Source organism: Leopardus geoffroyi, chromosome B4, assembly GCF_018350155.1.
Source record: "Leopardus geoffroyi isolate Oge1 chromosome B4, O.geoffroyi_Oge1_pat1.0, whole genome shotgun sequence".
In the NCBI taxonomy this organism is placed as follows: domain Eukaryota; kingdom Metazoa; phylum Chordata; class Mammalia; order Carnivora; family Felidae; genus Leopardus; species Leopardus geoffroyi.
Genome location: NC_059341.1, coordinates 42,377,250 through 42,404,995, shown reverse-complemented (window position 1 = coordinate 42,404,995; position 27,746 = coordinate 42,377,250). Strand labels below are relative to the sequence as shown.

The 27,746-nt window shown below is 41.2% G+C and overlaps 1 protein-coding gene across 5 annotated transcripts in view; it reads left to right on the top strand.

Moving 5' to 3' along the window:
- The first annotated feature begins 422 nt into the window (after nt 1-422).
- Nucleotides 423-27,746, top strand: part of CLEC4A (C-type lectin domain family 4 member A) — a 40,941-nt gene continuing 13,617 nt past the window's right edge. Inside the window, exons 1-6 of one of the 5 annotated variants that reach the window (XM_045466622.1) lie at nt 423-749; nt 1,504-1,599; nt 15,016-15,096; nt 17,838-17,973; nt 22,796-22,912; nt 24,390-24,491. In XM_045466622.1, the coding sequence (XP_045322578.1) occupies nt 17,892-17,973; nt 22,796-22,912; nt 24,390-24,491 (301 nt within the window). In that variant the 5' untranslated portion in view covers nt 423-749; nt 1,504-1,599; nt 15,016-15,096; nt 17,838-17,891. Of the gene's footprint in view, nt 750-1,404; nt 1,600-15,015; nt 15,097-17,837; nt 17,974-22,795; nt 22,913-24,389; nt 24,492-27,746 lie in introns of all 5 variants that reach the window. The other 4 variants (XM_045466623.1, XM_045466625.1, XM_045466624.1 and 1 more) reach the window with 4 other exon arrangements.

Below are 27,746 nucleotides of genomic sequence, written 5' to 3'. Positions count from 1 at the left end.
TGGCTGGGGCGTGTGGTATGCACACACTCGGCTGTGGGGACCAGCTGCGAGAGCCAGTTAAGCAGTGAGGACCAGTTGCAGCCACATGGAATAGTGGGGGCCAGGGCCGGCCGCAAGGGTGGGAGCCAGCTTTGGGCTCACCGGCAACAGCCTGGGCCGTTGGTGCATTCTCCTCTAGTTGCATGGTCTCCCCCTCCGGATGTGTGCACGGTAGTGGTGGCCAGTGATAGGCATCAGGCTGTCCACGTGCAAGTGTATAGCTAGAGAAGCTACACTTCAGTGCACACATGACGTTTGGGGTAATCCTCTGGGGTCCATGCTAGCATCTTGTATTGGAACAGCTGCAGAGGCCATGGTTGACTGCTGGTGGGTTCAGGGGCTCTGGTGGGGGGTGGGGGTGGTGTGCATGGAGAGGTGTTGGAACAGGGAGGGACTCGGATGTCTGGTGTCAGCAAATGTGAGTATCTGTGAGGCAAACGCTGGTGAAATCTACAGGGAGTCTGCCGCGGTCGTTAGTTTTTGCAGTGGCACAATCTGGGTTTTCTGCGGATCATGTCGCCGAGCTGTGAAATGTGACCTGTGACCATGTGTGGCTGCTGTTGGTAGCTTCTGCTTTTCTTCCTTGTTCCTAGCTGATGCTATGCAACTCGGCTCTGCCAGTCTGGGTGGGTTGAAACTGATGTGAGACCTTCTTGAAGCGCTCTGAAAGGCTAGGGAGGCTGATCATTCACCCCATTTTCCCTTTCCTGGTAAGGAGAACTCTTTCCAGCTGGGAAGAACCCTCTTGGTGCTGAGCAGTGTTGCCTTGGGTGGTCCGGGGTGGGAGGGTGGGAAAGTGCAGGCAAAATGAAGCTGTTTGTTCTCTTCCTGTGTGGTTATTCTCAGGTTTTTTGTCCCACCGTGTTGCTAAAGTTTCTGAAGTAGACTTCACAGCTCTCCTAGAGCAGTTTTTGTTCATGGATAGCTGTTGATCTTTGTGGGGGGACCGAGGCTGGGAATCTCAACGGATCACCCGTTTTGGTGATGTGAAAAATAATTATTCAGTTCCTTTATATCTGATGGAACAAGATATTCCAGATTCCTCTTGTTCTTAACTACTGGTTTTTCTTTTTTGATCTAAAGCCCCGGGAGAGAGGTATTACTGATGGGTGGTCTGTGCTTTGCTGTGTCGAAGCTTTTTAGTTTGCTGCAGCCCCACTTGTTTATTTTTGCTTTTGTTGCCTTTGCTTGTGTGTCAAATAACATTATTGTGTTATATACTTGGCAGTTGTTAAGAGTGTAGACCAGTCACGTGAAGGGATGGATGTGTTAACTAACCCTATGGTAGTATTCATTTTCCAATATATATGTGTATCAAATCATTACCGTATACATCTTAAACTTACATTTTTTATATTTCAATAGTATCTCCACAAAGCTGGAAAAAATGACAGATACTGTATGATCTCATTTATATGTGGAATCTAAAGAAACTGAACTCATAGAGTGAATCATGGTTGCCAGGGACCGGGAGCCAAGGGAAATAGAGAGATGTTGGTCACAGGGTACAAACTGCCAGCTCTAAGATTAACAAGTTCTGGAGATCTACTGTATAGCATTGTGAGTATAGTCTAATATTGTCAAATACTGTGTTATATAATTGAAATTTCCTAAGAGAATGGATTTTAAATGTTTCACTACAAAAAAAGAAAGGGCAATTATATGAAGTTATGGAGGTATTTACTAACTCTGTTGTAATAATTTCACAATATATCCATATATCAAATTATCATATTGTACACCTTAAACTTACACAAAGTTATATGTCCATTTTTATCTCAATAAAGCCTGAAGAAAAGTACAAATAAAGGTGACTTATCACATTAATCTATGCTCAGGAGCTTAGACATAGCTTGGTGATGTTAATCAGATGTGTCTTTGCTGTTTATGTATTTATTTTTGTGAGAGAGAGAGAGAGAGAGAGAGAGAGAGCGAGTGCTCGCATGTGCACAAGCAGGGGAGGGACAGAGAGAGAGGGAGATACAGAATCTGAAGCAGGCTCCAGGCTCTGAGCTGTCAGCACAGAGGCTGATATGGGACTTGAACCCACAGACTGTGAGATCATGACCTGAGCCAAAGTCGGATGCTTAACCGACTGAGCCACCCAGGTGCCCTAAAAAGTTTTTTTTAATGTTTATGTGTTTTTGAGAGAGAGAAGGAGAGAGAGTGTGATCAGGGGAGGGACAGAGAGGATCCCAAGCAGGTTCCACACTGTCAGCAAGGAGCTCGACGTGGGGCTCCATCCTATGAACGGTGAGATCGTGACCTGAGCTGAAATCAAGAGTCGGACGCTTAACCCACTGAGCCACCCAGGTGCCCCAAGTTGGCTGCTTTTTGCCAAGAGTATGCTTCACATCTGGTGGTTGAAGGTCAGACTGGAATTATTCAGGGGGAAACTCTAAGGGGCTGATTCTGAGATATTTTCTTGGCAGGAGGAGTATCTTTGAGTCATTGGCAGGTTGCCACAACCTATATTTAGTTGCATGGGACTTCTGCAGAAATAATATTCAGCAATAGGGGGACTGGAGACACACAGTTTTTCCATTTCTCACCAGCCACCACATAAACTCCATCTTTTTAAAATCCAAATCCTTAAAATATTTTTATAGGTTCCAAGGAATCAAAATTTTTGATTCGAAAGAGATTTAATGACAGTTTTATAGAAAATATCCATAACATCTTTGAAAGATAGTTATCCAATATCTGCTTCAGTAGCTCACTCTTTGAAAGATAACCTTTTATGTATGTATGTATGTATGTATGTATGTATGTATGTACATATGTATGTACATATGTATTTGCAAGAAGTAGCAGTTTATTTTTATATATGTATTTATTTTTTAAAATATAATTTCTTGTCAAGTTAGCTAACATACAGTGTATACAGTGTGCTCTTGACTTTGGGAGTAGATTCCCATGATTCCTTGCTTACATACAACACCCAGTGCTTATCCCAACAAGTGCCCTCCTCAATGCCCATCACCCATTTTCCCCTCTCCCCCGCACCTCCCCCCCCCATCAGCCCTCAGTTTGTTCTCTGTATTTAAGAGTCTCTTATGGTTTGTTTGCCTCCCTCTCTGTTTGAAACTATTTTTTTCCCTTTACCTTCCCTCATGGTCCTCTGTTAAGTCTCAAATTCCACGTACGAGTGAAAACATATGATATCTGTCTTTCTCTGACTTATTTCACTTAGCATAATGCCCTCCAGTTCCATCTGCGTTGTTGCAAATGGCAAGATTTCATTTTTTCTCATTGCCAAGTAGTATTCCATTATATATATAAACCACATTTTCATTATCCATTCATCAGTTGATGGACATTTGGGCTCTTTCCATAATTTGGCTATCGTTGATAGCGCTGCTGTAAACATTGGGGTACATGTGCCCCTATGAATCAGCATTCCTGTATCCTTTGGATAATTTCCTAGTAGTGCTATTGCTGGGTCATAGGGTAGTTCTATTTTTAATTTTTTGCAGAGCCTCCACACTTTTCTGGCTGCACCAGTTTGCATTCCCACCAACAGTGCAAGAGGGTTCCCTTTTCTCCACATCCTCGCCAGCATCTGTTGTTTCCTGAGCTGTTAATTTTAGTTGCTCTGACTGGTGTGAGGTGGTATCTTAATGTGGTTTTGACTTGTATTTCCCTGATGGTGAGTGATGTTGAGCGTCTTTTCATGTGTCTATTTGTCATCTGGATATCTCCTTTGGATAAGTGTCTATTCATGTCTTCTGCCCATTTCTTCACTGGATTACTTGTTTTTCGGGTGTTGAGTTTGGTAAGTTCTGTATAGATTTTGAATACTAACCCTTTATCTGATATGCCATTTGCAAATATCTTCTCTCATTCCTTCGGTTGCTCTTTAGTTTTGTTGATTGTTTCCTTTGAAGTGCAGAAGCTTTTTATCTTGATGAGGTCCCAATAATTTATTTTTGCTTTTTTTTTCCTTTGCCTTCAGAGATGTGTGGAGTAAGAAGTTGCTGTGGCTGAGGTCAAAGAGGTTGTTGCCTGTTTTCTCCTCTAGAGTTTTGATGGTTTCCTGTCTCACATTTAGGTCTTTTATCCATTTTGAGTTTATTTTTTTTATGGTGTAAGAAAATGGTCCAGTTTCATTCTTTTGCATGTTGCTGTCTGGTTCTCCCAGCACCATTTGCTAAAGAGACTGTCTTTTTTCTGTTGGATACTCTTTCCTGCTCTGTCAAAGATGAGTTGGCCTTACATTCATGGGTACAATTCTGGGTTCTCTATTCTATTCCATTGGTCTATGTGTCTGTTTTTGTGCCAATACCATACTGTCTTGATGATTGTTGCTTTGTAGTAGAGGCTAAAGTCCAGGATTGTGATGCCTCCTGCTTTGGTTTTCTTTTTCAACATTACTTTGGCTATTCAGGGTCTTTTGTGGTTCCATACAAATTTTAGGATTGTTTGTTCTAGCTCTGAGAAGAATGCTGGGGCAATTTTGATTGGGATTGCATTGAATGTGTAGATTGCTTTGGGTAGTATTGACATTTTAACAATATTTGTTCTTCCGATCCATGAGCATGGAATGTTTTTCCATTTCTTTGTGTCTTCCTCAATTTCTTTCGTAACTTTTCTATAGTTTTCAGCATACAGATCTTTTACATCTTTGGTTAGGTTTATTCCTAGGTATTTTATGGTTCTGGTGTAATTGTAAATGGGACCAACTTCTTGATTTCTCTTCCTGTTGCTTCGTTATTGGTGTATAGAAATGCAACTGATTTCTGTACATTGATTTTGTATCCTGTGACTTTGCTGAATTCATGTATCAGTTCCAGCAGTTTTTTGGTGGAGTCTTTTGGGTTTTCCATGTAAAGTGTCATGCCATCTGTGAAAAGTGCAAGTTTGACTTCTTTTTTGCCAATTTGGCTGCCATTTTGTTTTCTGATTGTTGAGGCTAGGACTTCCAACACTATGTTAAACAACAATGGTGAGAGTGGACATCCCTGTCGTGTTCCTGATCTTAGGGGGAAAGCTCTCAGTTTTTCCCCATTGAGGATGATATTAGCGGCGGGCTTTTCATATATGGCTTTTCTGATGTTAAGGTATGTTCCTTCTATCCTGACTTTCTGGAGGGTTTTTATTAAGAAAGGATGCGTTTTGTCAAATGCTTTTTCTGCATCTATTGACAGGATCATATGGTTCTTATCCTTTTTTCTACTAATGTGATGTATTGATTGAAAGTGTTGAACCAGCCCTGCAGCCCAAGAATGAATTCCACCTGATCATGGTGAATAATTCTTTCAATATACTGTTGAATTCGATTTGCTAGTATCTTGTTGAGAATTTTTGGTTCCATGTTCATCAGGAATATTGGCCTGTAATTCTCCTTTTTAGTGGGTTCTCTCGTTGGTTTGGGAATCAAGGTAATGCTGGTTTCATAGAATGAGTCCGGAAGCTTTCCTTCTATTTCTGTTTTTTGGAATGGCTTGAGAAGGATAGGTATTAACTCTGCTTTAAATGTCTGGTAGAATTCCCTTAGGAAGCCGTCTGGTCCAGGACTCATTTGTTGGGAGATTTCTGATAACTGATTCAATTTTCTTTGCTGGTTATGGGCCTGTTCAAATGTTCTATTTCTTCCCATTTGAGTTTTGGTAGTATGTGGGTATCTAGGAATTTGTTCATTTCTTACAGGTTGTCCAGTGTGTTGACATATCATTTTTCACAGTATTCTCTAATAATTGTTTGTATTTCTGTGGTGTTGGTTGTGATCTCTCCTCTTTCATTTGTGATTTTATCTATTTGGGTTCTCTCCCTTCTCTTTTTGAGAAGTCTGGCTAGGGGTTTATCAGTTTTGTTTATTCTTTCAAAAAACCAGCTCTGGGATTCATTGATCTGTTCTGCCGTTTTTTATATTCTACATTATTTATTTCTGCTCTAATCTTATTATTTCTCTTCTGCTGGCTTTGGGGTTTCTTTGCTTTCTGCTTCTAGCTCCTTTAGGTGTGAGATTAGGTTTTGTATTTGGGTTTTTTTTTTTTTTGTGTGTCTTGAGGTAGACCTGGATTGCAATGTATTTTCCTCTTATGACTGCCTTTGCTGCATTTGAAAGTTTGGATTGTCATGTTTTCATTTGCTTCCATATATTTTTAAATTTCTTCTTTAATTGCCTGGATGACCCATTTATTCTTTAGTACGATGTTCTTTAACATCCATGCATTTGGAGGCTTTCCAAATTTTTTCTTGTGGTTGATTTCATTTCACAGCGTTGTGATCTGAAAATACGCATGGTATGATCTGAATTCTTTTGTATTTATTGAAGGCTGTTTTGTGACCCAGTATGTGATCTATCTTGGAGAATGGTCCATGTGCACTTGAGAAGAATGTGTATTCTGCTACTTTTGGATGAAAAGTTCTGAATATATCTGTCAAGTCCATCTGGTCCAGTGTATCACTCAAGGTCATTGTTTCTTTATTGATTTTTGCCTACATGATCTGTCCATTGTTGTAAGTGGAGTATTAAAGCCCCCTGCAGTTACCGTATTCTTATCGATAAGATTGCTTATGTTTGTGATTAACTGATTTATATATTTGGGTTATCTCCAGTTGGGGGCATAAACATTTACAATCGTTAGCTGTTCTTGATGGATAGACCCTGTGATTATGATATAATGCCCTTCTTCATCTCTTGTTACAGCCTTTAGTTTAATTTTTTTTTTTTTCGTTTATTTATTTTTGGGACAGAGAGAGACAGAGCATGAACAGGGGAGGGGCAGAGAGAGAGGGAGACACAGAATCGGAAACAGGCTCCAGGCTCTGAGCCATCAGCCCAGAGCCCGATGCGGGGCTCGAACTCACGGACCGTGAGATCGTGACCTGGCCGAAGTCGGACGCTTAACCGACTGCGCCACCCAGGCGCCCCTACAGCCTTTAGTTTAAAGTCTAGTTTGTCTGATATAAGTATGGCTACTCCAGCTTTCTTTTAATTTCCAGTAGCACGAAAGATTGTTCTTTGTCCCCTTAGTTTCAATCTGAAGGTGTCCTCAGGTCTAAAGTGAATCTCTTGTACACAGCATATAGATGGATCTTTTTTTTTTTTTTTTTTTTTTTTTTTTTAAATCCATTCTGATACCCTATGTCTTTTGATTGGGGCATTTAGTCCATTTACATTCAGAGTTATTATTGAAGGATATGGATTTAGTGTCATTGTGTTATCTGTAAATTTCATGCTTGTGGTGATGTCTCTGGTCCTTTGTAGTCTTGGCAGCATTCCATTCACAGAGTCCCCTTTAGGATCACTTTCAGGGCTGGTTTAGTGGTCATGAACTCCAGTTTTTGTTTGTTTGGGAAAGCCTTTATCTCTCCTTCTATTCTGAATGACAACCTTGCAGGATAAAGGATTCTTGGCTGCATTATTTTTCCTATTCAGCACATTGAATATTTCCTGCCACTCCCTTCTGACCTGCCAAGTTTCAGTGGACAGGTCTGCTACTACCCATATGTGTCTACCCTTGTAGGTTAAGGCTGGTTTGTCCGTAGCTGCTTTCAGAATTCTCTGTCTTTGAATTTTGCTAGTTTCACTGTGATATGCTGTGGAGAAAACCTATTCTTGTTAAATCTTAAGGGAGTTCTCTGAGCCTCCTGGATGTCTACTTCCTTCCCCAAATTAGGGAAGTTCTCAGCTGTAATTTGTTCAAGTAAACCTTCTGCCCCTTTCTGTCTCTCCTTCTTGAACTCCTGTGTATGGATATTATTATGTTTCATTCAGTCACTTAGTTCTCTAATTCTCTCCTTGTGATCTAGTTTTTCTTATCTGTCTTTTTCTTGGCTTCATCATTTTCCTTAATTTTATCTTCTATTTCACTTGGTTTCCCTTCTGCTTCTCCATCCTTGCTGTCACTGCGTCTAGTTTATTTTGTACATCATTTACACCATTTCTTAATTTGTCATGATTATTTCTTAGTTCCTTGATCTCTGCAGCAATAGATTCTCTTCTGTCTTCTATGCTTTATTCAAGCCCAGTGATGAATCTTATGACCATTTTTGTAAATTCTTGCTCAATTATATTGTTTATATTTGTTTTAAGTAATTCTCTAGCTGTCATTTCTTCCTGGAATTTCTCTTGAGGAGAATTCTTCCATTTCATCATTTTGGCTAGTTTTCCATCTTTTACATGTTTTAATAGCTTGTTATGTGTCCTGCAGCTGTGAGCACTGATATATTAAAAAGGGATCATACACTGTATAGGGCCTGGCTCTTCAGGAGGTGTTTTCAGAGTGTGTTGTGCGTTGTCCATTGTTGTGACTTTGGTTGCTTTATCTCCCAACTTGTAGTGGTGGTTGGGACCCTCCACCAGGTATGCTTTGATTTGTTCATTGAAGTAACCCTGGAAAAAATTTAAAAAGGCAGCGGTGCTGGAAGAAGCCTTATCCCATACAAAGAGAAATGACAGGGGTGGGGAAGAAGAAAAGAAAAAAAAAAGACCAGGCAGAGAATCAGAGAAACTATATAGCTTAATACAGAGAGAGAGAGAGAGAGAGAGAGAGAGAGAGAGAGAGAGAGGAAAAAAAATAAAGGAGATACAGAAGAGGTGTAAAAAGAATAGATTAAAAATGTCTGCTTAAACAAACCAACAACCAGAATAGAGAAGGGAAGAAATAAGAGGAAGAAAAGGAAGAAAAAAACATATATATATATATATTTTATTATATATATATAATATATATATTATTACATATTTTTATTATGTATAAATATATAATATGTAATAATATATATAGGTATATAGATAGATATAGACCAAGAATCAAATCAGAAAATGCAAAATCGTTGGACTGATGTCTGATGGTGCCTTGGAGCCAGTGGTCTGGAGGAGGGGCTGTCTGGTTTGGTCAGTGTCAGTCTTGCTCCGTAGACACGCAGTTACCAGGCAGGGAGGGGTGTGGTTTGGTGTAGGCAGGTCCCGCCTCCACTGTGGGCCCATTGTCCTGTTCCCTGAAGCCCCACCTTGTTGGTGATAGGGAGAAAAATGGCGACACCCCAGTCTCTCCTCCATGGACCGGGTGTCCCAGACCACTCTGTTCAGGCCATCCTCACAGTTCTGCATGGGAGTGAGTGGGACAGGTTTGTCCTGCTCTAAGTCTCCCGTGCCTCTCTGGAGGTCACCTGGGATTCAAACCCCGATGTCTTAAAGGATCCCGCTCTGTGTGCCCGGGGTTCTGGGGTAGAGCCAGAGCCACTCTGCCCAGCCAGCTGACAAAAGACCTCCGGCTGGTGGGTGCTGCGGGGTTTTGCGCCCTTAGAGTGGCTATGTACCTTCTTCTGCACTCAAGGGAGGGGACTGCTCTCTGACTGCGCCTCTGAGCACACTACCCAGCCCAGGGCTGGCTCTCCTCCCTGCGAGGTGCCGGTGCCGGGCAGCCCGCCCCAGTCGGGAGAAAGACCCACAATCCTGGGTCGTGTTAGAAATTGGTGCTTTCTCCATTTTTTCCGTTCTCCAGTCCGTAGTGTTTCTCTTGTCCACATACAATCCTACACTTCTACAGCCTCTCTTTCTCTTCCTTTTCTCTCTCCACAGAAGGGGATCTCTCCCCTCTGTGCCTACGCCACCCGTTGTATCTCTCCCAGTTTGCAATTGAGCCCCGATGGCCCACCAAGTTGTCCCCGTGGGCCCCTAGAGATGTTTCCGTGCTGTTTGAGGGACAAGGGAACTTTGGTGCCCCCTACTCCTCCACCACGTTGAAGCCACTCCGAAAGATAACCTTTTAGAATACAAATTTGGGAATTAGGCCTGGATTCAAATGAATTAAAAGTCAAATTTTGTTGGCTCCGTGGCCAGTTTAATAACTTGTCAAACCCTCAGTTTTCTCATTGGTCAAATGGGGAGTAACAATGAATATTTTTCAGGATTATTTTGAATATTGAAATGAGAAAAGCAACATATTCATCGCAGCACAGGGCGTGGTAAGCTCAAATGCCTTAACCATTATTGGCATTCTTTTTCACTGCTGATGACTAATAGGACTGGTCGCTTTTAAGGAGAGGAAACCCAGGTTGAGTCATAACAACAAACAACTAAATAAGCAATAACCTTGCCAGGAAGGGCAAGCGTGAAGATGGTCTTTAGAGTGATTGGTGCTACGAACTTCTTTATAGGTTCGCACCAGTGCAAGGATCGCTTTTATATGGCTGTGGTGTCCTATGAATTATATTTAGGAGCCTTAGGACTCTTGATTGTCACTCTTTGTGTAGCTTCGATGGAAGTATCATAAACCTGCAATGGAAAACCAACAGGTTTATTTTTCCCAAAACTGATATTAACTTATCCCTCTTTTTATTTATTTATTTTTTTTATTTTTTATTAAAAAAATTTTTTTTAACGTTTATTTATTTTTGAGACAGAGACAGAGCATGGACGGGGGAGGGGCAGAGAGAGAGGGAGACACAGAATCGGAAGCAGGCTCCAGGCTCTGAGCCATCAGCCCAGAGCCCGACGCGGGGCTCGAACTCACGGACCGCGAGATTGTGACCTGAGTTGAAGTCGGACACTTAACCGACTGAGCCACCCAGGCGCCCCTTATCCCTCTTTTTAAAGGTAGGGTCAGAAGAAGAAAAATATGGCAGTCCAGGCTTTCTTAGTTCTTTTCAGTGCACATCAGTGCTTTCCAGTCATCGATTATCTGATCTTGTAATTAAAATGTCACTTTGAGGGCCTATCAGTTGCTAGTCACATGTAAAACTGTTGATGCGTGTTTGTTTTCCTGCCATACTTTGTGGGCTTCCATTTTTAAAAAGCGGTTGGTGTATTAATTGTCTGCTTTTCGTGTGTGTTGTCCTTCCCCAGCTCCAGGTTATGACGGCCCCTCAGACAGGGACCTCTAGTCTGCATTCATTGATCACATCCCACGCCTTTTTGGTATATTTCTTTGTATTTAAATGAGGTGTCTCACAGTCAGCCTTCTTTTTGACACCCCTTTTGATCATTAGTGTCCTTAGTACCGTGTGTCAGGAGTATTTCTGAGTCTCTTTCTTTGCTGTCCTGGAACAAAGGATGGTTTATGTTTCAGGATCTATCACTATCATTGTCTCAACCAGAGCACTTATGTGAGCATCAAACCAGGAGAAATCCCAAGGAGAATTGGTACCGCATCTTGTGATCCAGATTTATGTACCTCTCTGAACGAGACTGAATGTAGCAGTGACTCTAATTTGTCCACACCTTCTTATAGTTGTTGTCTTGTAGCATTTGCACTGGCTCTGGGCTTGATGGTGCGATGCTTTGGCCAAGGAAGGACTACGTGATGTGAGGCAAGCAGGGATTATGTGCATTGGACTTGCTCTCTTGCTGCTCTTGGAACCCTGCTTAGTCGGCTGGAGGATGAGAGACCACACAGAGCAGATATAAGCTCTCTCAGTCGGGGCCATCCTAGATAAGTGCCTATCAATCTGGTATCTGACCAGAGATACGTGAATAGACTGAGCTGAGATGTGAATAGACTGAGCTGAGATCGGCCACACTTGACTCAAACCAGAACTATGCAGCTGAGCCCAGCCCAATTTGCCCAAATCAGGAATTTGAGCTGAATTAATGGTTGTTGTGTTAAACTACTAAGATGGTTGTTTATACAGATAACTGATGCTCTCCTGAGCAAGTCTATTATGTATATTATAATAAAAATGAAAGTTAAAAAGGATGTGGTAAAGGCAAAGTAAATAATATTTTCAAATGATTTTAAATTTAGTGTTACTTGTTATGAGAGCAAAGTATCTGATTAGTTATAAGTTTGGATTATTTCAGCTCTTGCTTTTAGTAACTATCAACTGTGAAACATACCTCATAACGATACATGGCTCAAAAGGGATGTGTATTATTAGCTGTACTTAACAAGTTGTGATTCCTGTTTTTCAATTCTCTTTATAAGTCTTTCTGTTAAAACCAGCTAGTAAATGTCTTTTTTCCTGTTATTAATCCAGTTGTTCTTGCAGACTAATGAGAGTGTTCATTTTAAATTCGTTGATAAATGAGTTCAAAACCCACTGAAACCAGATTTTGAAGATTTCAAAAAGGAAGATGTCTAAACCACATCCTTATATAATTTTTGGCAAAAGGAAAAACATCACAACATGGTGGAACTAATTTTTTTCTAATTATCAATTTTCCATCCGCTCTCTCCATAACACAGTTCCTTTTTTGAGGTAGTCGTCTTCTCACTGTTGAAACATCACCTTTACCTTGAAAGCACAGGTTAATTGTGTGTGTATGTGTGTGTGTGTGTGTGTGCACGCATGTACGTGTGTGCTCATATGCTTTGATATCTGCTAATTAGCATACCACCAGAAGCTATTACATAGCACTGAAAAAGTGAGCAAAATTGGAACACGTCTTTTTTTTTTTTTTTTTTTTTAAGCATAGCAATATTAAGTAAGTTTCCCAATTCTTTTAAGTCATTTGCCAAAGTGAACAAGATGGTCACTTCCCATCTTGTTAAAAAAAAAAAAGTCACAAATATTCTAATATTTGTTTTATTAAACTAATCATATCGTGGTCTTGTAATGATTTATGATACCAACTGCCTGGAGTTAGGCCAGATTTCACAGATTAAGGGCATAGTCCTGTGTAAGACTGCTCTCATTTCAGACACCAGTCACAAGTTTGGGGGTTTCTCGGGCTTCCCATACTTCTTATCAACCTCCTACAAATTTGGGGATTCCCATGACTCCCTCAGGTTTGATAATTTGCTAGAATAACTCACCAGACTCAGAAGACTGCCAGCTATACTTACAGTTTTATTATAGCAAAAGGATACAAATCAGAGTTATCCAAAGGGAGACACGCGTAGGGTGAGATCTGGGAGGGTCCCAGGTGTGAAGCTTTCATTGTCCCTGTGGATATGTCACCTTCCTGGCACATTAATATGTGACAGTACACACAGTATTGCCAGACAGGGGAGCTCACCTGAGCTTTGGTGCTCAGAGTTTAATCGGCATTTGTTACATAGGCATGCTTGGTTGTGTCATTTGCCATGAGGCTGAGCTCAGTCTCCGTCTCTTCCCTGGCTGGACTGGCATCTCATGGCTCAAAGCCTCAACCCTCTAATCCCATGGCTTTTTTCTGACTTGGTCAGTCCCTATCTTGTTAGCGTCATCTCGTTAGCACAAACTAGGGGCTCACAAAGAGTGACTTCATTACCTTAAAGTGTCAGGGCTCATCATGAATAACAAAGACATTCATATTACTCAGGAAATTCTAAGGATTTAGAAGTTACCTTCCAGGAACTGGGTACAAAGGTCAGCCACCTTCTTAACTATACAGCTATTTAAACTGTAATATGATGCAACATGCAGAGAATGAATGAACAAGTATAGGTACAACATCAACTTCTTAAGAGTTGTGGAACCTTGGGGCACCTGGGTGGCTCAGTCGGTTCGGCTCAGGTCATGATCTCACGGTTCGTGAGTTCAAGCCCTGTGTCAGGCTCTGTGCTGACAGCTCAGAGCCAGGAGCCTGCTTCGGATTCTGTGTCTCCCTGTCGGCTCCTCGCCTGCTCACATGCTCTCTCTCTCTCTCTCTCTCAAAAATAAACATTAGAAAAAAAATAAAAAAAGAAAGTTGTGGAACCTCCACTCTTTCCTCATGATAGATCCTGTACCAACATGACATGCAACCAACACTAAACTCATATGATAGTAATAAAGCTTATTTTACTTAACATTTTAAATATCTAAAAATAGATGTTCTAGTATTTTATTTCTGTGCCCTAGAGGATCCTTTTTAAAAGTTTTTTTTAAATGTTTTTATTTTATTTTTGAAAGTAAGAGACAGAGTGTAAGCAGGTTAGGGTCAGAGAGAGAGAAGGAGACACAGAATCCAAAGCAGTCTCCGGGCTCTGGAGCTGTCAGCACAGAGCCTGATGCGGGGCTCGAACTCACAAACTGCGAGATCATGCCCTGAGCCTAAGTCGGACACTTAACTGACTGAGCCACCCAGGCGCCCCTAGAGGACCCTTTTTTAATACCAGCGGGGGTATTGTGCCCCATTTTGGAGATCACTGCTCTAGAGATCCCTTGGCTAAATTATTTAAAGTGTGCTAGGGGTACCTGGGTGGCTCAGTTGGTTAAACGTCTGACTTTGGCTCAGGTCATGATCTCATGGTTCATGAGTTCGAGCCCTATGTGGGCTCTGCTGTCAGCACAGATCCTCTACCCCCCTCTCTGCCCCTCCCCTGCTCCTCTCTTTCTCTCTCAAAAATAAACATTAAAAAAAATTTAAAAAAGTAAAGAGTGCTATAGCCTGAATGTGTCCCCCCTCAAAATTCATACGTTGAATCCTAATTCCTGATGTGATGGTATTAGGAGATGGGGCATTTTGGAGGCGATAAGGTCATGAGGGTAGAACTCTCATGGATGGTATTAGTGTCTTTATAAAAGAGACCCCAAGGGGCTCCCTCACCTCTTCTGCCATGGGAGGATATAGTGAGAAGATGGCATCTATGAACTAGGAAGGGGGATCCTCACCGGATATCCGATCTGCTGGCACCTTGATCTTAGACTTCCCAGCCTCCAGAACTGTGAGAAATAGATTGTTATTTTTAATTTTTTTTTTCAACGTTTATTTATTTTTGGGACAGAGAGAGACAGAGCATGAATGGGGGAGGGGCAGAGAGAGAGGGAGACACAGAATCGGAAACAGGCTCCAGGCTCTGAGCCATCAGCCCAGAGCCCGACGCGGGGCTCGAACTCCCGGACCGCGAGATCGTGACCTGGCTGAAGTCGGACGCTTAACTGACTGCGCCACCCAGGCGCCCCAAAATAGATTGTTATTTAAGCCACTTAGTCTGTGGGAATTTTGCTGCCCTTGACATGTCTCCCCGTAGGTAGAGTGTATGTTCCTCTTCATATCAAGGCCAGGTGACTTCCACTGGCCAAAGGAATCATAGTGGATGTAATGTGTCCCTTATCTGAATAGAGGATTTGAGTGTTACTATACGTTTCAACTTATAAGGAGCTGCTCTATGATCCTAGGTTCCAGAATGAGAAAATACTAAGAGAAGAGCCAAGCACAGTTACAGTCAACCTTACGCAGACCATAAGCCTACCCGCGATGTGAGTGAGGCATAAATGTCATTGTAAGCCATTCAGGTTTTGGGATTATTTGTGATATAGTATAACCCAGTATAATACATGTGATTTACCCCAGGGAAACAGAGATACCTTTGGGAACATATTTATTTATTTATTTACTTTTCTTTACAAACTTACGTTGTTGAGGCTCTGATCATCAGTGATTATTCTCGGGAGGAGGGTGTATGCACACACACGGGCAAGTGTGCAAGTACTTGTTGAGGCTAATAATTTGCTAGAAAATTTGCAAGAATTAGCTCTTCCCCTCTCTTACCTCTTTTCAAAACCCTTTCCTTTTCCTTACAAAACAATTCAGTCCTAAATGAAACATTAGGTAGAGCAGAACAAGGTAGGTGTCTGTTGTAGGGTGGGGTAGGAGAGCAACAGTGGTCTGGTGCAGGTTGTCAGAGCTCAGGCAGGGTGAGAAGGGTGATTTTGCAGGGGGGTTGGCTTGATGGTGGTGCTGGAGCCCGAAAGAGTGAGGAGAACATCCCTGCAGGGATTGGAAAGTGTTTCGGGCATCAGACCCTTTGCATCCTGAGGAGAGTGTCCACATGTGGCAACGGCCTGGTGTAGGGTGTCGGAAGCAGCCTGGTCTGGAGTGCCAGGGCCTGAAAGGTGAAGAAGACATCTATGTGGTGGGGAGGCCAGGTGCAGGGAGCTCAAGCAGGATGGTCCTTGCTGGGAGGTGGGGGACCCGGCACGGGTCAGGAAAGTGGCAGACCCGGTGTGGGTTTCAGAAGCCGAAAGGGATGAGGAAGCCGTCCACATGGTAGCGTAGCCCCGCGTGGGGACTCAGAGCCCAGGGAGGGCGAGGAGAGCTTCCACACGTCAGGGTGATCTCGTGTCGGGTTTTAGAACCTGAGTAGGGTAAGGATGGGTTCCAGGTGGGTGTTAGGGAGCCGGCATCAGAAGTCAGAGTCTAGGCAGAGTGAGGAGGGATTTCCTATGGAGGATGGCCCGGCGTGGGGTCAGACCTGAGCAAGTTGAGGATGAGGTCCATGGGGGTTGGCTGGCTCTGTGCAAGAACACCCAAGCAGGTTAAAGGCCCCAGTAGTAATGTTGGCCTGGATTGGCAAGTCAGAGCCCCGTCAGGAAGAGAAGAGCATCTTTTTTTTTTTTTTTTATTATATGAAATTTATTGTCAAATTAGTTTCCATACAACACCCAGTGCTCATCCCAAAAGGTGCCCTCCTCAATACCCATCACCCACCCTCTCCTCCCTCCCACCCCCCATCAACCCTCAGTTTGTTCTCAGTTTTTAACAGTCTCTTATGCTTTGGCTCTCTCCCACTCTAACCTCTTTTTTTTTTCTTTTTTTTTTTTTTTTTCTTTTTTCCTCCCCCTCCCCCATGGGTTCCTGTTAAGTTTCTCAGGATCCACATAAGAGTGAAACCATATGGTATCTGTCTTAAGAGAAGAGCATCTTAGAGGAGGGAATGGCAAAGATAGAAAATTGACTAAACGTGTTTATTACTCAAATAACTAAAATAAATAAGTAAGTAAGTAAGTAAGTAAGTAAGTAAAAGACAATGGAAGCCGGTTTCTTACTGTAACAGAAGGGAGTTAGAAATATGGAAGGGAGAAAACTAGAATGAACTCCTTAGCGTTGGATTGGAATTAGAGGTTATTAGTGTGAATGCACGGTTTTCAATGTACCTTGATATGGAAAGATAGAAGTGTGTGTGTGTGTGTGTGTGTGTGTGTGTGTGTGTGTGTGTGTGATGCAGGAGATGGAGGAGTTTGGTGCAGGAGATTAAAAGAAGGAGGATCCTTTGGGGAGAGCTGAATCTAGGGAGTGAGCTTTCAAGAGCACATCTCGGAAGATTCTACCTGAAGGGTTCAGTTTTTGGAATGCTTTCCTCTTGTCCTTTGGAAAAAGTCACATTTGTCACTGACTTTATCTCCTAATTTGTGACTCTATTAAATTATCTTAACTTGTTAAAAAACAGTCACATTGGCCTGTAGAGTCTTTTTGTTGTGGTGGTGTAAGGGATTAAAGGGATGGAGAAGGGTGGTGTGCAGGCTGGCCTATTCCACTAACATCCAGCAAAGAGAGCTGCTTTCAGGAGCTTCTGGAAGTGACTCTAGCAAACTGAATGGAGATCCATGAAGGAGTCAGTTAAGAACAGGGAAAAGCAGAGAGCACTGGGGAGCAGCTTCAGAACACGTATGACGTAAGCTTTGACTTCCCTCCCACATACACTCTTGAAAGTGGGGAGGCTGACACGTGAGTTTTTTGTCAATGATCCTCTTAGAATGTGGTCACCAAAAGTTGCCTGATCAGCCACACATGATGAGAATACAGCATGAATGAATCTATGCACAGATTGGTCTATAAATAATTATGTTTGCATACAGATGTACACAAATACATGAAGTTCATTCTTGGCTGGTGAGCTCAGATAATACAGGTCTCAGAAAAGCATTCTCTAACTACTTAGTTTCTCTGTGTCTTTCCTTCCTATACATATTTTTAAGTCTACGCTTTGAGTTCCTACTTTCCATTTCCTTATTACATTTATAAATTTATGAGAAGTTCCTTATTACATTTGCTGACATATGTTCAAATGCTATGATTCTCATCGTGCTGATCCTGGAGATTTGGCCTCTGAGGTTTCTAATTTTCATGAGATTCCTCTCAGAGTTATTTGCCTATATGGGGCCCCTGTTCTTGATAGGAAGTATGACAAATTGCCACCATGTTTGGGTTTTATTTTAAGATGTTTTAAGGAAGAGATGTAAAGGATTTTTTGAAGAGCAGATTTCTTCTCGATATGACTTCAGAGACCACTTATGCTGAATTGAGTTTCATAAATGAATCCAAGTCCTCAGGCACCAAAGAAAGGCCTCCTGCAGGTAAGCACATTTTCTGGTGGTCAGAGTTAGTGATGAGAAGAAGGATGAAGAGAGAATATTGTGAATGAAGCATGATAGTGTTAGTTGCTGGTTCTCTGGCCACAGGTGGGGCACCTAGGATTCTCAGAAGATTGAGTTATCTGAAGATAAGCATTAAGGGGTTGTGTAGTTATACGCTAACCAAACTGAGGTGTGACAAGTCCACTAAGGTCCTGAGCTAAGGAGAATGCTAATTATGCTGAGGTTATTCTCCTGTGCCTTCTGAGGCTGAGTGAGACTGCAATCAAGAGATTGGGTACAGGAGCGCTGGGTGGCTCAAGTCACTTGAACGTCCGACTCTTCATTTCAGCTCAGGTTATGATCCCAGGGTTGTGGGATCGAGCCCCAGGTTGGACTCTGCGCTGAGCATGGAGCCTGCTGAAGATTTTCTTTCTCTCTCCCTTTGCCCCACTTGCATACGCTCTCTCACTCTCTCTAAAAAAAAAAAAAAGAGAGAGAGAGAGAGAGAGATTGGGTACAGGTCTTGAAACCGTCAGCCCAGATACAGAGGATGTTGATGAGTCCGTGGACTCAGGCTCGGTTAGAGGGGAAGAGTTTGGGTGGAGGGCGTTGTGTGCGTCTTTGTTACCGCGGGACTAAAGTGTAACCCAAGACCGTTGCAAATGAAGGACTAGAAAGTTGCAAAGGGAGTCTTCCGTGAATTCAGGAAATCCATTGAATCCTGCCTCCCCAGGATGGATTTAACTGAATTTGGGAGTAGATAAAAGGTAATATGGTTATCATTTATGATATATCAGATATAGAGCAAAAGAGAAAAAAAAGCATGTGTATTATAAGAAGCTGTGAGTGGGAGGTCATGATTGCGCATGCTTTCCAAAACACTTCCGTGGAGATAGGGAGAACGCTCAGGGAAACTGTTTTTTCCCCTTAAAAAGCTTTTTTTTTTCCTTGCATATTTTATTTTATTTTATTTCTTTTTCTTTTTTTTCTTATTATTTTTTATTTTTTTATTTTTTTAATATGAAATTTATTGTCAGATTGGTTTCCATACAACACCCAGTGCTCATCCCAACAGGTGCCCTCCTCAATGCCCATCACCCACCTTCCCCTCTCCCCCCACACCCTCCATCAACCCTCAGTTTGTTCTCAGTATTTAAGAGTCTCTTATGGTTTGGCTCCCTCCATCTCTAACTTTTTTTTTTTTCCTTCCCCTCCCCCATGGTCTTCTGTTAAGTTTCTCAGGATCCACGTAAGAGTGAAAACATATGGTATCTGTCTTTCTCTCTATGACTTATTTCACTTAGCATAACACTCTCCAGTTCCATCCACGTTGCTACAAAGGGCCATATTTCATTCTTTCTCATCGCCATGTAGTATTCCATTGTATACATGAACTACAATTTCTTTTTTTTTTTTAATTTTTTTTAACGTTTATTTTTGAGACAGAGAGAGACAGAGCATGAACCGGGGAGGGGCAGAGAGAGAGGGAGACACAGAACCGGAAGCAGGCTCCAGGCTCTGAGCCATCAGCCCAGAGCCCGACGACGTGGGGCTCGAACTCACGGTCCGTGAGATCATGACCTGAGCTGAAGTCGGACGCTTAACTGACTGAGCCACCCAGGCGCCCCTAAACTACAATTTCTTTATCCGTTCATCAGTTGATGGACATTTAGGCTCTTTCCATAATTTGGCTATTGTTGAGAGTGCTGCTATAAACATTGGGGTACAAGTGCCCCTATGCATCAGCACTCCTGTATCCCTTGGGTAAATTCCTAGTAGTGCTATTGCTGGGTCATTCCCCTTAAAATTTTTTGTAAAACTTCCTTAGTATATGTTGAAAGGCTCATTAAAGAAAAAATTAAAAACTAGAGGCATACACGAATTTATATTTATTTTACCATCTCTAGATCACTATAATTTACATTTCAGTGTAGATCTTTCCAGATATAAATACTATATCTAACTTTATTTTTTCTAAAGCTGAGATTATGTTATACATTATTGAGGATTTTGTCCCCCTGCTTGTCAATACCTCATAACTTTGGGAAAACTATTCTTTATTTTTTTATGGAGGTATGATTGACATAAAACATTCTGCAATAGTCCCCTCTTATCTGGGGGGATATGGTCCAAGATCCCCAGTGAACGCCTGAATAGTGGATAGTACCAAACCCTATATATTGTGGGTTTTTTTCCTATACATATATATCTATGATAAAAGTTTAATTTATAAATTAGGTACAGTAAGAGATTAACAACAATAACTTATAATAAAACAGACCAATTGTATTAATATACCATAATAAAAGTTATGTGAATATGGTCTCTCTATCTCAAAATATTGAACTGTATTCACCTTGCTTGTGATGATGTGAGATGATAAAATTCTTATGTGATGAGATGAAGTTAGGTGAATGACCTAGGCATTGTGACCTAACCTTAGGCTACTATTTACCTTCTGAGGATACATCAGAAGGAGGATCATCTGCCTTCAGACCACAGTTGGCCACAGGTAACAAATTGTGGAAAGCAAAACTGCGGGGGTGGGGGCGGGGAGGGGGACTACCGTGTTAGTTTCAGGTATACAATGTAGTGATTTGATTTTTGTATATATTGGTGAAATGATCACCACAATCAGTCTAGTTAACATTTATCACCATAGTCACTCCAATTTTTTTTCTTGTGGTGAGGCCTTTTGAGATTTAATCTCTTAGCAACTTTCAAATATGTAATAATATTTAATAGTTGATAATACTATAATAATCTATAATATTAACTATAGTCGATATGCTGTGCATTACATCTCCATGACTTCTTTTTTTTTCTTTCGAGTTTTTATTTAAATTCAAGTTAATTAACATATAGTGTAGTATTGGTTGCAGGAGTAGAATTTAGTGCTTCATTGCTTATATATTATACCCAATACTCATCCCAACAAGTGCCCTCCTTAATGCCCATCACCATTTAGCCACCCCCCCCACCCACTGCAACAACCCCTGCAGCAACCCTCAGTTCTCTACAGTTAAGAGTTTCTTATGGTTTGACACCCTCTCTGTTGTTATCTTACTTTATTTTCCATGACTTCTTTATTTTATAACTGGAAGTTTGCACCTCTTAATCCCCTTCACCCATTCCCCACCACTCCTTACCCCACCTCTGGCAACCACCAATCTGTTCTCTGTATCTGTGAGTTTCGTTTTGTTTTTTGAATTCCACAGATAAGTGAGATCATATGGTATTTGTTTTCTCTGTCTGACTTATTTCATTTAGCATAATGCCCTCAAGTCCCATCCAAGTTGTCACAAATGACAAGAGTTCCTTCTTTTTTTTTTATGGTTGAATAACAATCCATTGTATATAAATATCACACTTGGTATATCCATTCATGGATGGATGGATGCTTAGGTTGCTTTTCCTAGCTACTGTAAATTATGCTGCAATAAACATAGGGGTGCATATACCTTTTTGATTTAGTTAATTAAATGTCTTTGTTTTCTTTGGGGAAATACCCCGTACTGGAGTTAATAGATCATATGATATTTCTATTTTTAATTTTTTTAAAGTTTATTTATTTTTTAGAGAGAGTGAGTGGGGGAGGGGCAGAGAGAGAAGGAGAGAACCCTAAGTAAGCTCTGCACTGTCAGCACAAAGCCCGATGCAGGGCTTGAACTCACAAACTGTGAGATCATGACCTGATCTGAAATCAGGAGTCGATGCTTACCCGACTGGGCCACCCGGGTGCCCCTCTATTTTTAAATTTTTGAGGAACCTCCATATTGTTTTCCACAGTGGCTGCACCAATTTACATCCCAACCAGCAGTACACAAGGGTTGCCTTTTCCCCACATCGTCACCAACACTTGTTATTTCTTGTCTTTTTTTTTTTTAAGTTTTTATTTAAATTCTAGTTAGTTAATATATAGTGTAATATTGGCTTCAGGTATAGAATTTAGTGATTCATCGCTTATGTATAACACTCCGTGCTCATCACAAGTACCCTCCTTAAACGTTTTTTCTTTTTGATACTAGCCATTGAGAAAAGAATTCTTTTTAGTTATTTTTTAATGTTTATCCATTTTTGATAGAGACAGAGTGTGTGTGTGTGGGGGGAGGGGCAGAGACCGAGGGAGACAGAATCTGAAGAAGGCTCCAAGCTTTGAGTTCTCAATGCAGAGCCCCACACGGGGCTCCAACACACTAACCGTGAGATCGTGACCAGAGCCAAAGTCAGAAGCTTAACCCACTGAGCCACCCAGGCACCCTGAGAAAATAATTCTTAACGATGAAATAGTAACTAGAAAGGTCTGACCTTATTTTAAGAATGTGATGAGGGATGACCATAATAACGATTTATCTGCTATGGCATTATTTATAGTAGTTGAAATTGGAAACAATCTGGAAGATTATTTAAATACATAATGAAATTCTATACAACCACAATAGACAGCGTTAAAGAAAAAATATGGTTGTATGAAAAATGTTCATGGTCTAGTGTATAACAATATAGTAGTTCTGAAGCTAGTGTCTATGGTATGTCAATCATGTGGGAAAATGTGTACTTAGGTATATACACTTTGAAAATTACTGGAAGGATATATATCAAAACATTAGCAACAGTTCCCCCAGTGGTAAGAGGTTGTGTTTTTATGTAGTTTCCAACGTTTCTACAGTGAACGTTTTTTTTTTCCTATTTTCCTATTATTTCAGATGTCATATTCTTGGTAATAGTATGTCATCCTAGAAAAGGGAGAAGAGGAAGGGGAGGAGAAGGAAAGTAAAAATCAGAATTTGTTACTGATGAACTCCTTTGATTTCTCGTTCAGCTCCCAAAGAGAAGACCAGCCTGAACAAAAGTAATCCCAGTTTTCCCAAGCTACTTTTTGCCTCATTGCTGGTGCTTCTGCTGCTATTGGCAATCTCATTTTTTATCGCTTTTATCAGTAAGTATCCAACTGAAGCTATATGGAATGTCTGCCTTCCATGAAGGGATGGCATCCATTAGATACTGACATTTAATAACGGGTCTATCCAGAAATCTGGAAAAGAAGTCTTCTTTGGGAGGGAGAGACACAATTAATGGGAATCTGTTAGAAATTTTGTTACTTATTTGAATTTAGTTACTTCCTTAAAAAAATAATGGTATCCACCCTATAAAGAAATTGAATATATGTGTGTGTGTGTCTTGTAGAGGGACATATATTAGGTACCATTTCTATGCTAGACAGTTGTGTAAGTGAGGACAAATCTGTGTTTGCCTATTAGTGTTTATAAGGCCAGGTTTTTTGTTTTTTTTTTTTAATTTTTTTTTTTCAACGTTTATTTATTTTTGGGACAGAGAGAGACAGAGTATGAACGGGGGAGGGGCAGAGAGAGAGGGAGACACAGAATCGGAAACAGGCTCCAGGCTCTGAGCCATCAGCCCAGAGCCCGATGCGGGGCTCGAACTCACGGACCGCGAGATCGTGACCTGGCTGAAGTCGGACGCTTAACCGACTGCGCCACCCAGGCGCCCCAGGCCAGGTTTTTTTTTTGACTGCACAGACATATATTTTGAGATGAGCAGTTGGACAAAAGGCGATGGGAAGAGATATTCCAGGAAGAGTTTCCATTGAAATTTCACCTTAATCATGTCTTTCCTGCCCAAGACTATGTAAGATCTAAAGCTAATTTGGCAAATAGGTGGATTTCTTCGTATCTCTGGCTTTAAGAACATATCAAAATTTTAAAAGGCATAAGAAGTAGTGAAGCCAGCATGTAGTGGGGCAGGGAGCAAATGGGAGGTAAGGAGGAAAAAAAGAGAAAATTCACTTTCTGGAGGAAGAGGTAAGTTATTTTTAAGTTGTGACATATTTGAGTATATTGGTGTGCTGAAAAAAAAGCCAGTTGAGAGTGGATAGAGTAAAGGAAGAAGGAGGAGGAAAATAATGCCCATATCTCCTGATCAATGTTGGCTTAAAAAAAAAAAAAATCTCACTTTACAGGTAACCCAGAACTCAGAATTAGCTCAGTCTGCAACGGCCCCCACTCTCCTCCGCCACAACAGACCTATGCTGTGTACATCCTCAGACAGAACTGTTTGCTTTCACTCCATTCTCCCACCTTCAGGGCTCACCTTCTGCATTTAGTATTGAAGGAAAATATGGATAAATCCCTTTGCATTCATTATAATGGAACCATCATGTCTCCCTTCAACTACTGATCTTTTGGCTATTCCTGGAGAAATCTATGGTTTCAAAATCAGTGGGATTAGGATTACATTGAATGTGGGGTGATGAGAAATCTTTTCCATTGTCAGGAGCCTTCCACTCAAGCAATTGGACATTTGTAGATTTTGTTCCTATAAAACAGAATGTGAGAAAGTAACAATAGAGAGCAAAGTCACAACACCAGAAAATGAATGGCCTTTTTTTTTTTCAGTTTTCTTCCAAAAATATTCTCAGCTTTTTAAAGAAAAAAAGGCTGCAAAAGAGCTCCCTCACACGGAATTGGAATGCCTGAAAGAGAATGTGACCATGGAAGGTAAAAATGAATGTGCCTATAATTCAGTGGTTGACTACACTATGTAAGGATACCAAGTTAATATTTCCAGTAAGATTCACAGGCAGATCATAGTAAGAAGTTGAGTCTCTTGATCATTTCAAGCTTCAGGTGTACAAAGAAATAAGACCTAAAATTCTTATATGCGTATCTTTATCTGTACAAAGAAATAGTCTTCAGTGTGGAGATGGCTGTTTAAATCCATGGGTAATCTCTTTACAGAATGTTTGTCCAGCCACATCCTTGGAGTTCTTTCCAGAACACCCTTTCTCACTTTTTACAGTCTGGCTAAGAATTTTGTGGGTCTTCAGATTCTGGTTCCTTTTTGCTTCACACTTCCTTCAGTTTATCTCTTTCCTTTTGCATTTTACGATAAGCAGTAAGGAGAAATCAGGCCACAGCTTTTTTTTTTTTTTTCCCAATATATGAAGTTTATTGTCAAATTGGTTTCCATACAACACCCAGTGCTCATCCCAACAGGTGCCCTCCTCAATGCCCATCACCCACCCTCCCCTCCCTCCCACCCCCCATCAACCCTCAGTTTGTTCTCAGTTTTTAAGAGTCTCTTATGCTTTGGCTCTCTTCCACTCTAACCTCTTTTTTTCTTTCCTTCTCCTCCCCCATGGGTTTCTGTTAAGTTTCTCAGGATCACATAAGAGTGAAACCATATGGTATCTGTCTTTCTCTGTATGGCTTATTTCACTTCGCATCACACTCTCCAGTTCCATCCATGTTGCTACAAAGGGCCATATTTCATTGTTTCTCATTGCCACGTAGTACTCCATTGCAGGCCACAGCTTTAATACTTGGCTTAGAAATCTCCTCTACTAAATATCCAAGGCTGTCACTTACAAGTTCTACCTTTCACAAAACATTAGAACACAATTCAGCAACTTCCTTGCTATTTTATAATAAGAATTGCCTTTCTTCGTGTTTCCAATAACATGTTTCTCATTTCTGAGACCTTACCAGAAGCATCTTTAATGTTCAAATTTCTACCAACATTCTGTTCATTATGGTGTATGTATATTCTTTAAGACGATAGGATGTTTCTCTACAGCTCTCTTTTCCTGAGTCCTCACCAGAATTATCTTTAATATCTATATTTCTACCAGCAGCCCTTTCTTTTCTTTAAAAAAATTTTTTTTATGTTTATTTTTGAGAGAGAGAGAGAGAGAGAGAGAGAGAGAGCGCGAGCTTGTGAGTGGAGAAGGGGCAGAGAGAGGGAGACACAGAATCTGAAGCAGGCTCCAGGCTCCAAGCTGTTAGCACAGAGCCCGATGTGGGGCTTGAACTCATGAACCTGAGCCGAACCTGAGATCGGGACCTGAGCCGAAGTCAGAGGCTTAACTGATTGAGCCACCCAGGGGCCCCTACCAGCAGCCCTTTCAAGGCAATCTAGGCTTTTTCTAGCATGCACCTCAAAATTCTTCCAGCCTCTACCCATCACCCAGTTCTAAAGCTATTTCACGTTTTTAGGTGTTTTTTATAATAGCACCCCACTTTGGAGCCAAAATCTGTATTAGCCTGCTTGAGTGTCATAACGAAATATCACAGACTGGGAGGCGTAAGCAACAGAAGTTTATTTTCTCATAGTTATGGAGGCCGGAAGTCCCAGGTGCCATAAGAGTTGGTTTCTGGCAAGGCCTTTCTTCCTGGCTTGTAGACAGCTACCTTCTTGCTGTGTCCTTACATAACCAATTCTCTGTGTGAATGGGGAGGGAGAGAGAGTTTTCTAGTGTCTCTTCCTCTTAGAAGGACACAAGTCCTATTGGATTAAGGCCCTGCTTTTATGATTCATTTAACCTTTATTACCTCCTTAAAGTCTACCGCTGTAGTCACATTGAGGGTTATAACTTCAGCACATGACTGTTGGGGGAACACAATTCAGTGCAAAACAAGTTTCTATGTAGTTTACTAGAAATTCTTGTGCATTTGATATTTGTTCTACCCTGTTTATTAATTTATTCAGTCATCTATTTATATCTGTATATACTCATGGATATTTATCTTACACTTTGGGTTATAATCCAACACTGTATTTATTTTGTTGCTCAAATTGTTCTGCCTTTGCCCCTGGGAGTCTTTCAGTTGGCTCCCATGGCCCTTTGACATGCCCCCATCACTTTGTTGTTTTACTTGGTTTTTGAGCACTTCCTTACTTTTTGGGATTGTAATATTCTCTGGGCTTATATTGTATATTTCTTGCCTTAGTCTTAGAATCAGCTATTTCTCTGTGGAGTCCTGGCTCCTGTTATTGAAGAATGGTATTAGAAACCAAGATTTGAATACTAGGTATGCTCACTGCTGCTGAGGTGTTCTTTTAGCCCTCCCAGTTCACAGGACAAGGAAATCTCTATGTGTGTACTAACCTGTGCGTGTACATATATTGACAAATATTTCTATAGGCAACTATGTATATCTATAATAAGGTATACATCAGTTTTTACTGATGTCTGAAATGTTTCTCCATTAACACATTGCATCATTCTAGCCTACTTCCCTTGATATCTTTAGTGACTACTCCAACAGAGAGAAATCTGGTCCCGTTAACTTGCTCAGTACATTTCCTTAATTATTCAATTCCAGTGAACACGTATAGTAGTATCAGAATTGTAAACTCATACCACCATGGGAAACAACTTTATCAACTAGAATACACTGCTGGTGTGCGGCGTCTTTTGTCTTTATTCTTGTAGACTCCATTTCCAAAGTCACTTAGGTCATCATCCTCTTCCCACCCCCTTCAGTGTGTTGTGTCTGACATTTGTAATACAGTTAGATTCTCTTGTCACAGTCTTCATTCTTTCATGGATTCTCTGACTTCCTAAATGGATTTTTAACGCTTTATACAACAAATATGTAAAGTTCTGTGGATTTTGACAAATGCGTAATGTTCTGTATCTATTATTAAACAGTATCATACAGAATAACTTCACTGCCCAAAAAGTCCCCTGTGCTCCATTCTCCTTTCCAAACTTTTTTTTTTTTAATCTTTTTTTAATGTTTATTTATTTTTGAGACAGAGAGAGACACAGCATGAGCAGGGAAGGGGCAGAGAGAGAGGGAGACACAGAATCCGAAACAGGTTCCAGGCTCTGAGCTGTCAGCACGGAGCCCGACGCGGGGCTCGAACTCACGGGCCGTGAGATCGTGACCCGAGCCGAAGTCGGACGCTTAACCAACCAAGCCACCCAGGCGCCCCTCCAAACTTTTGGTAACCACTGAAATTTTTAC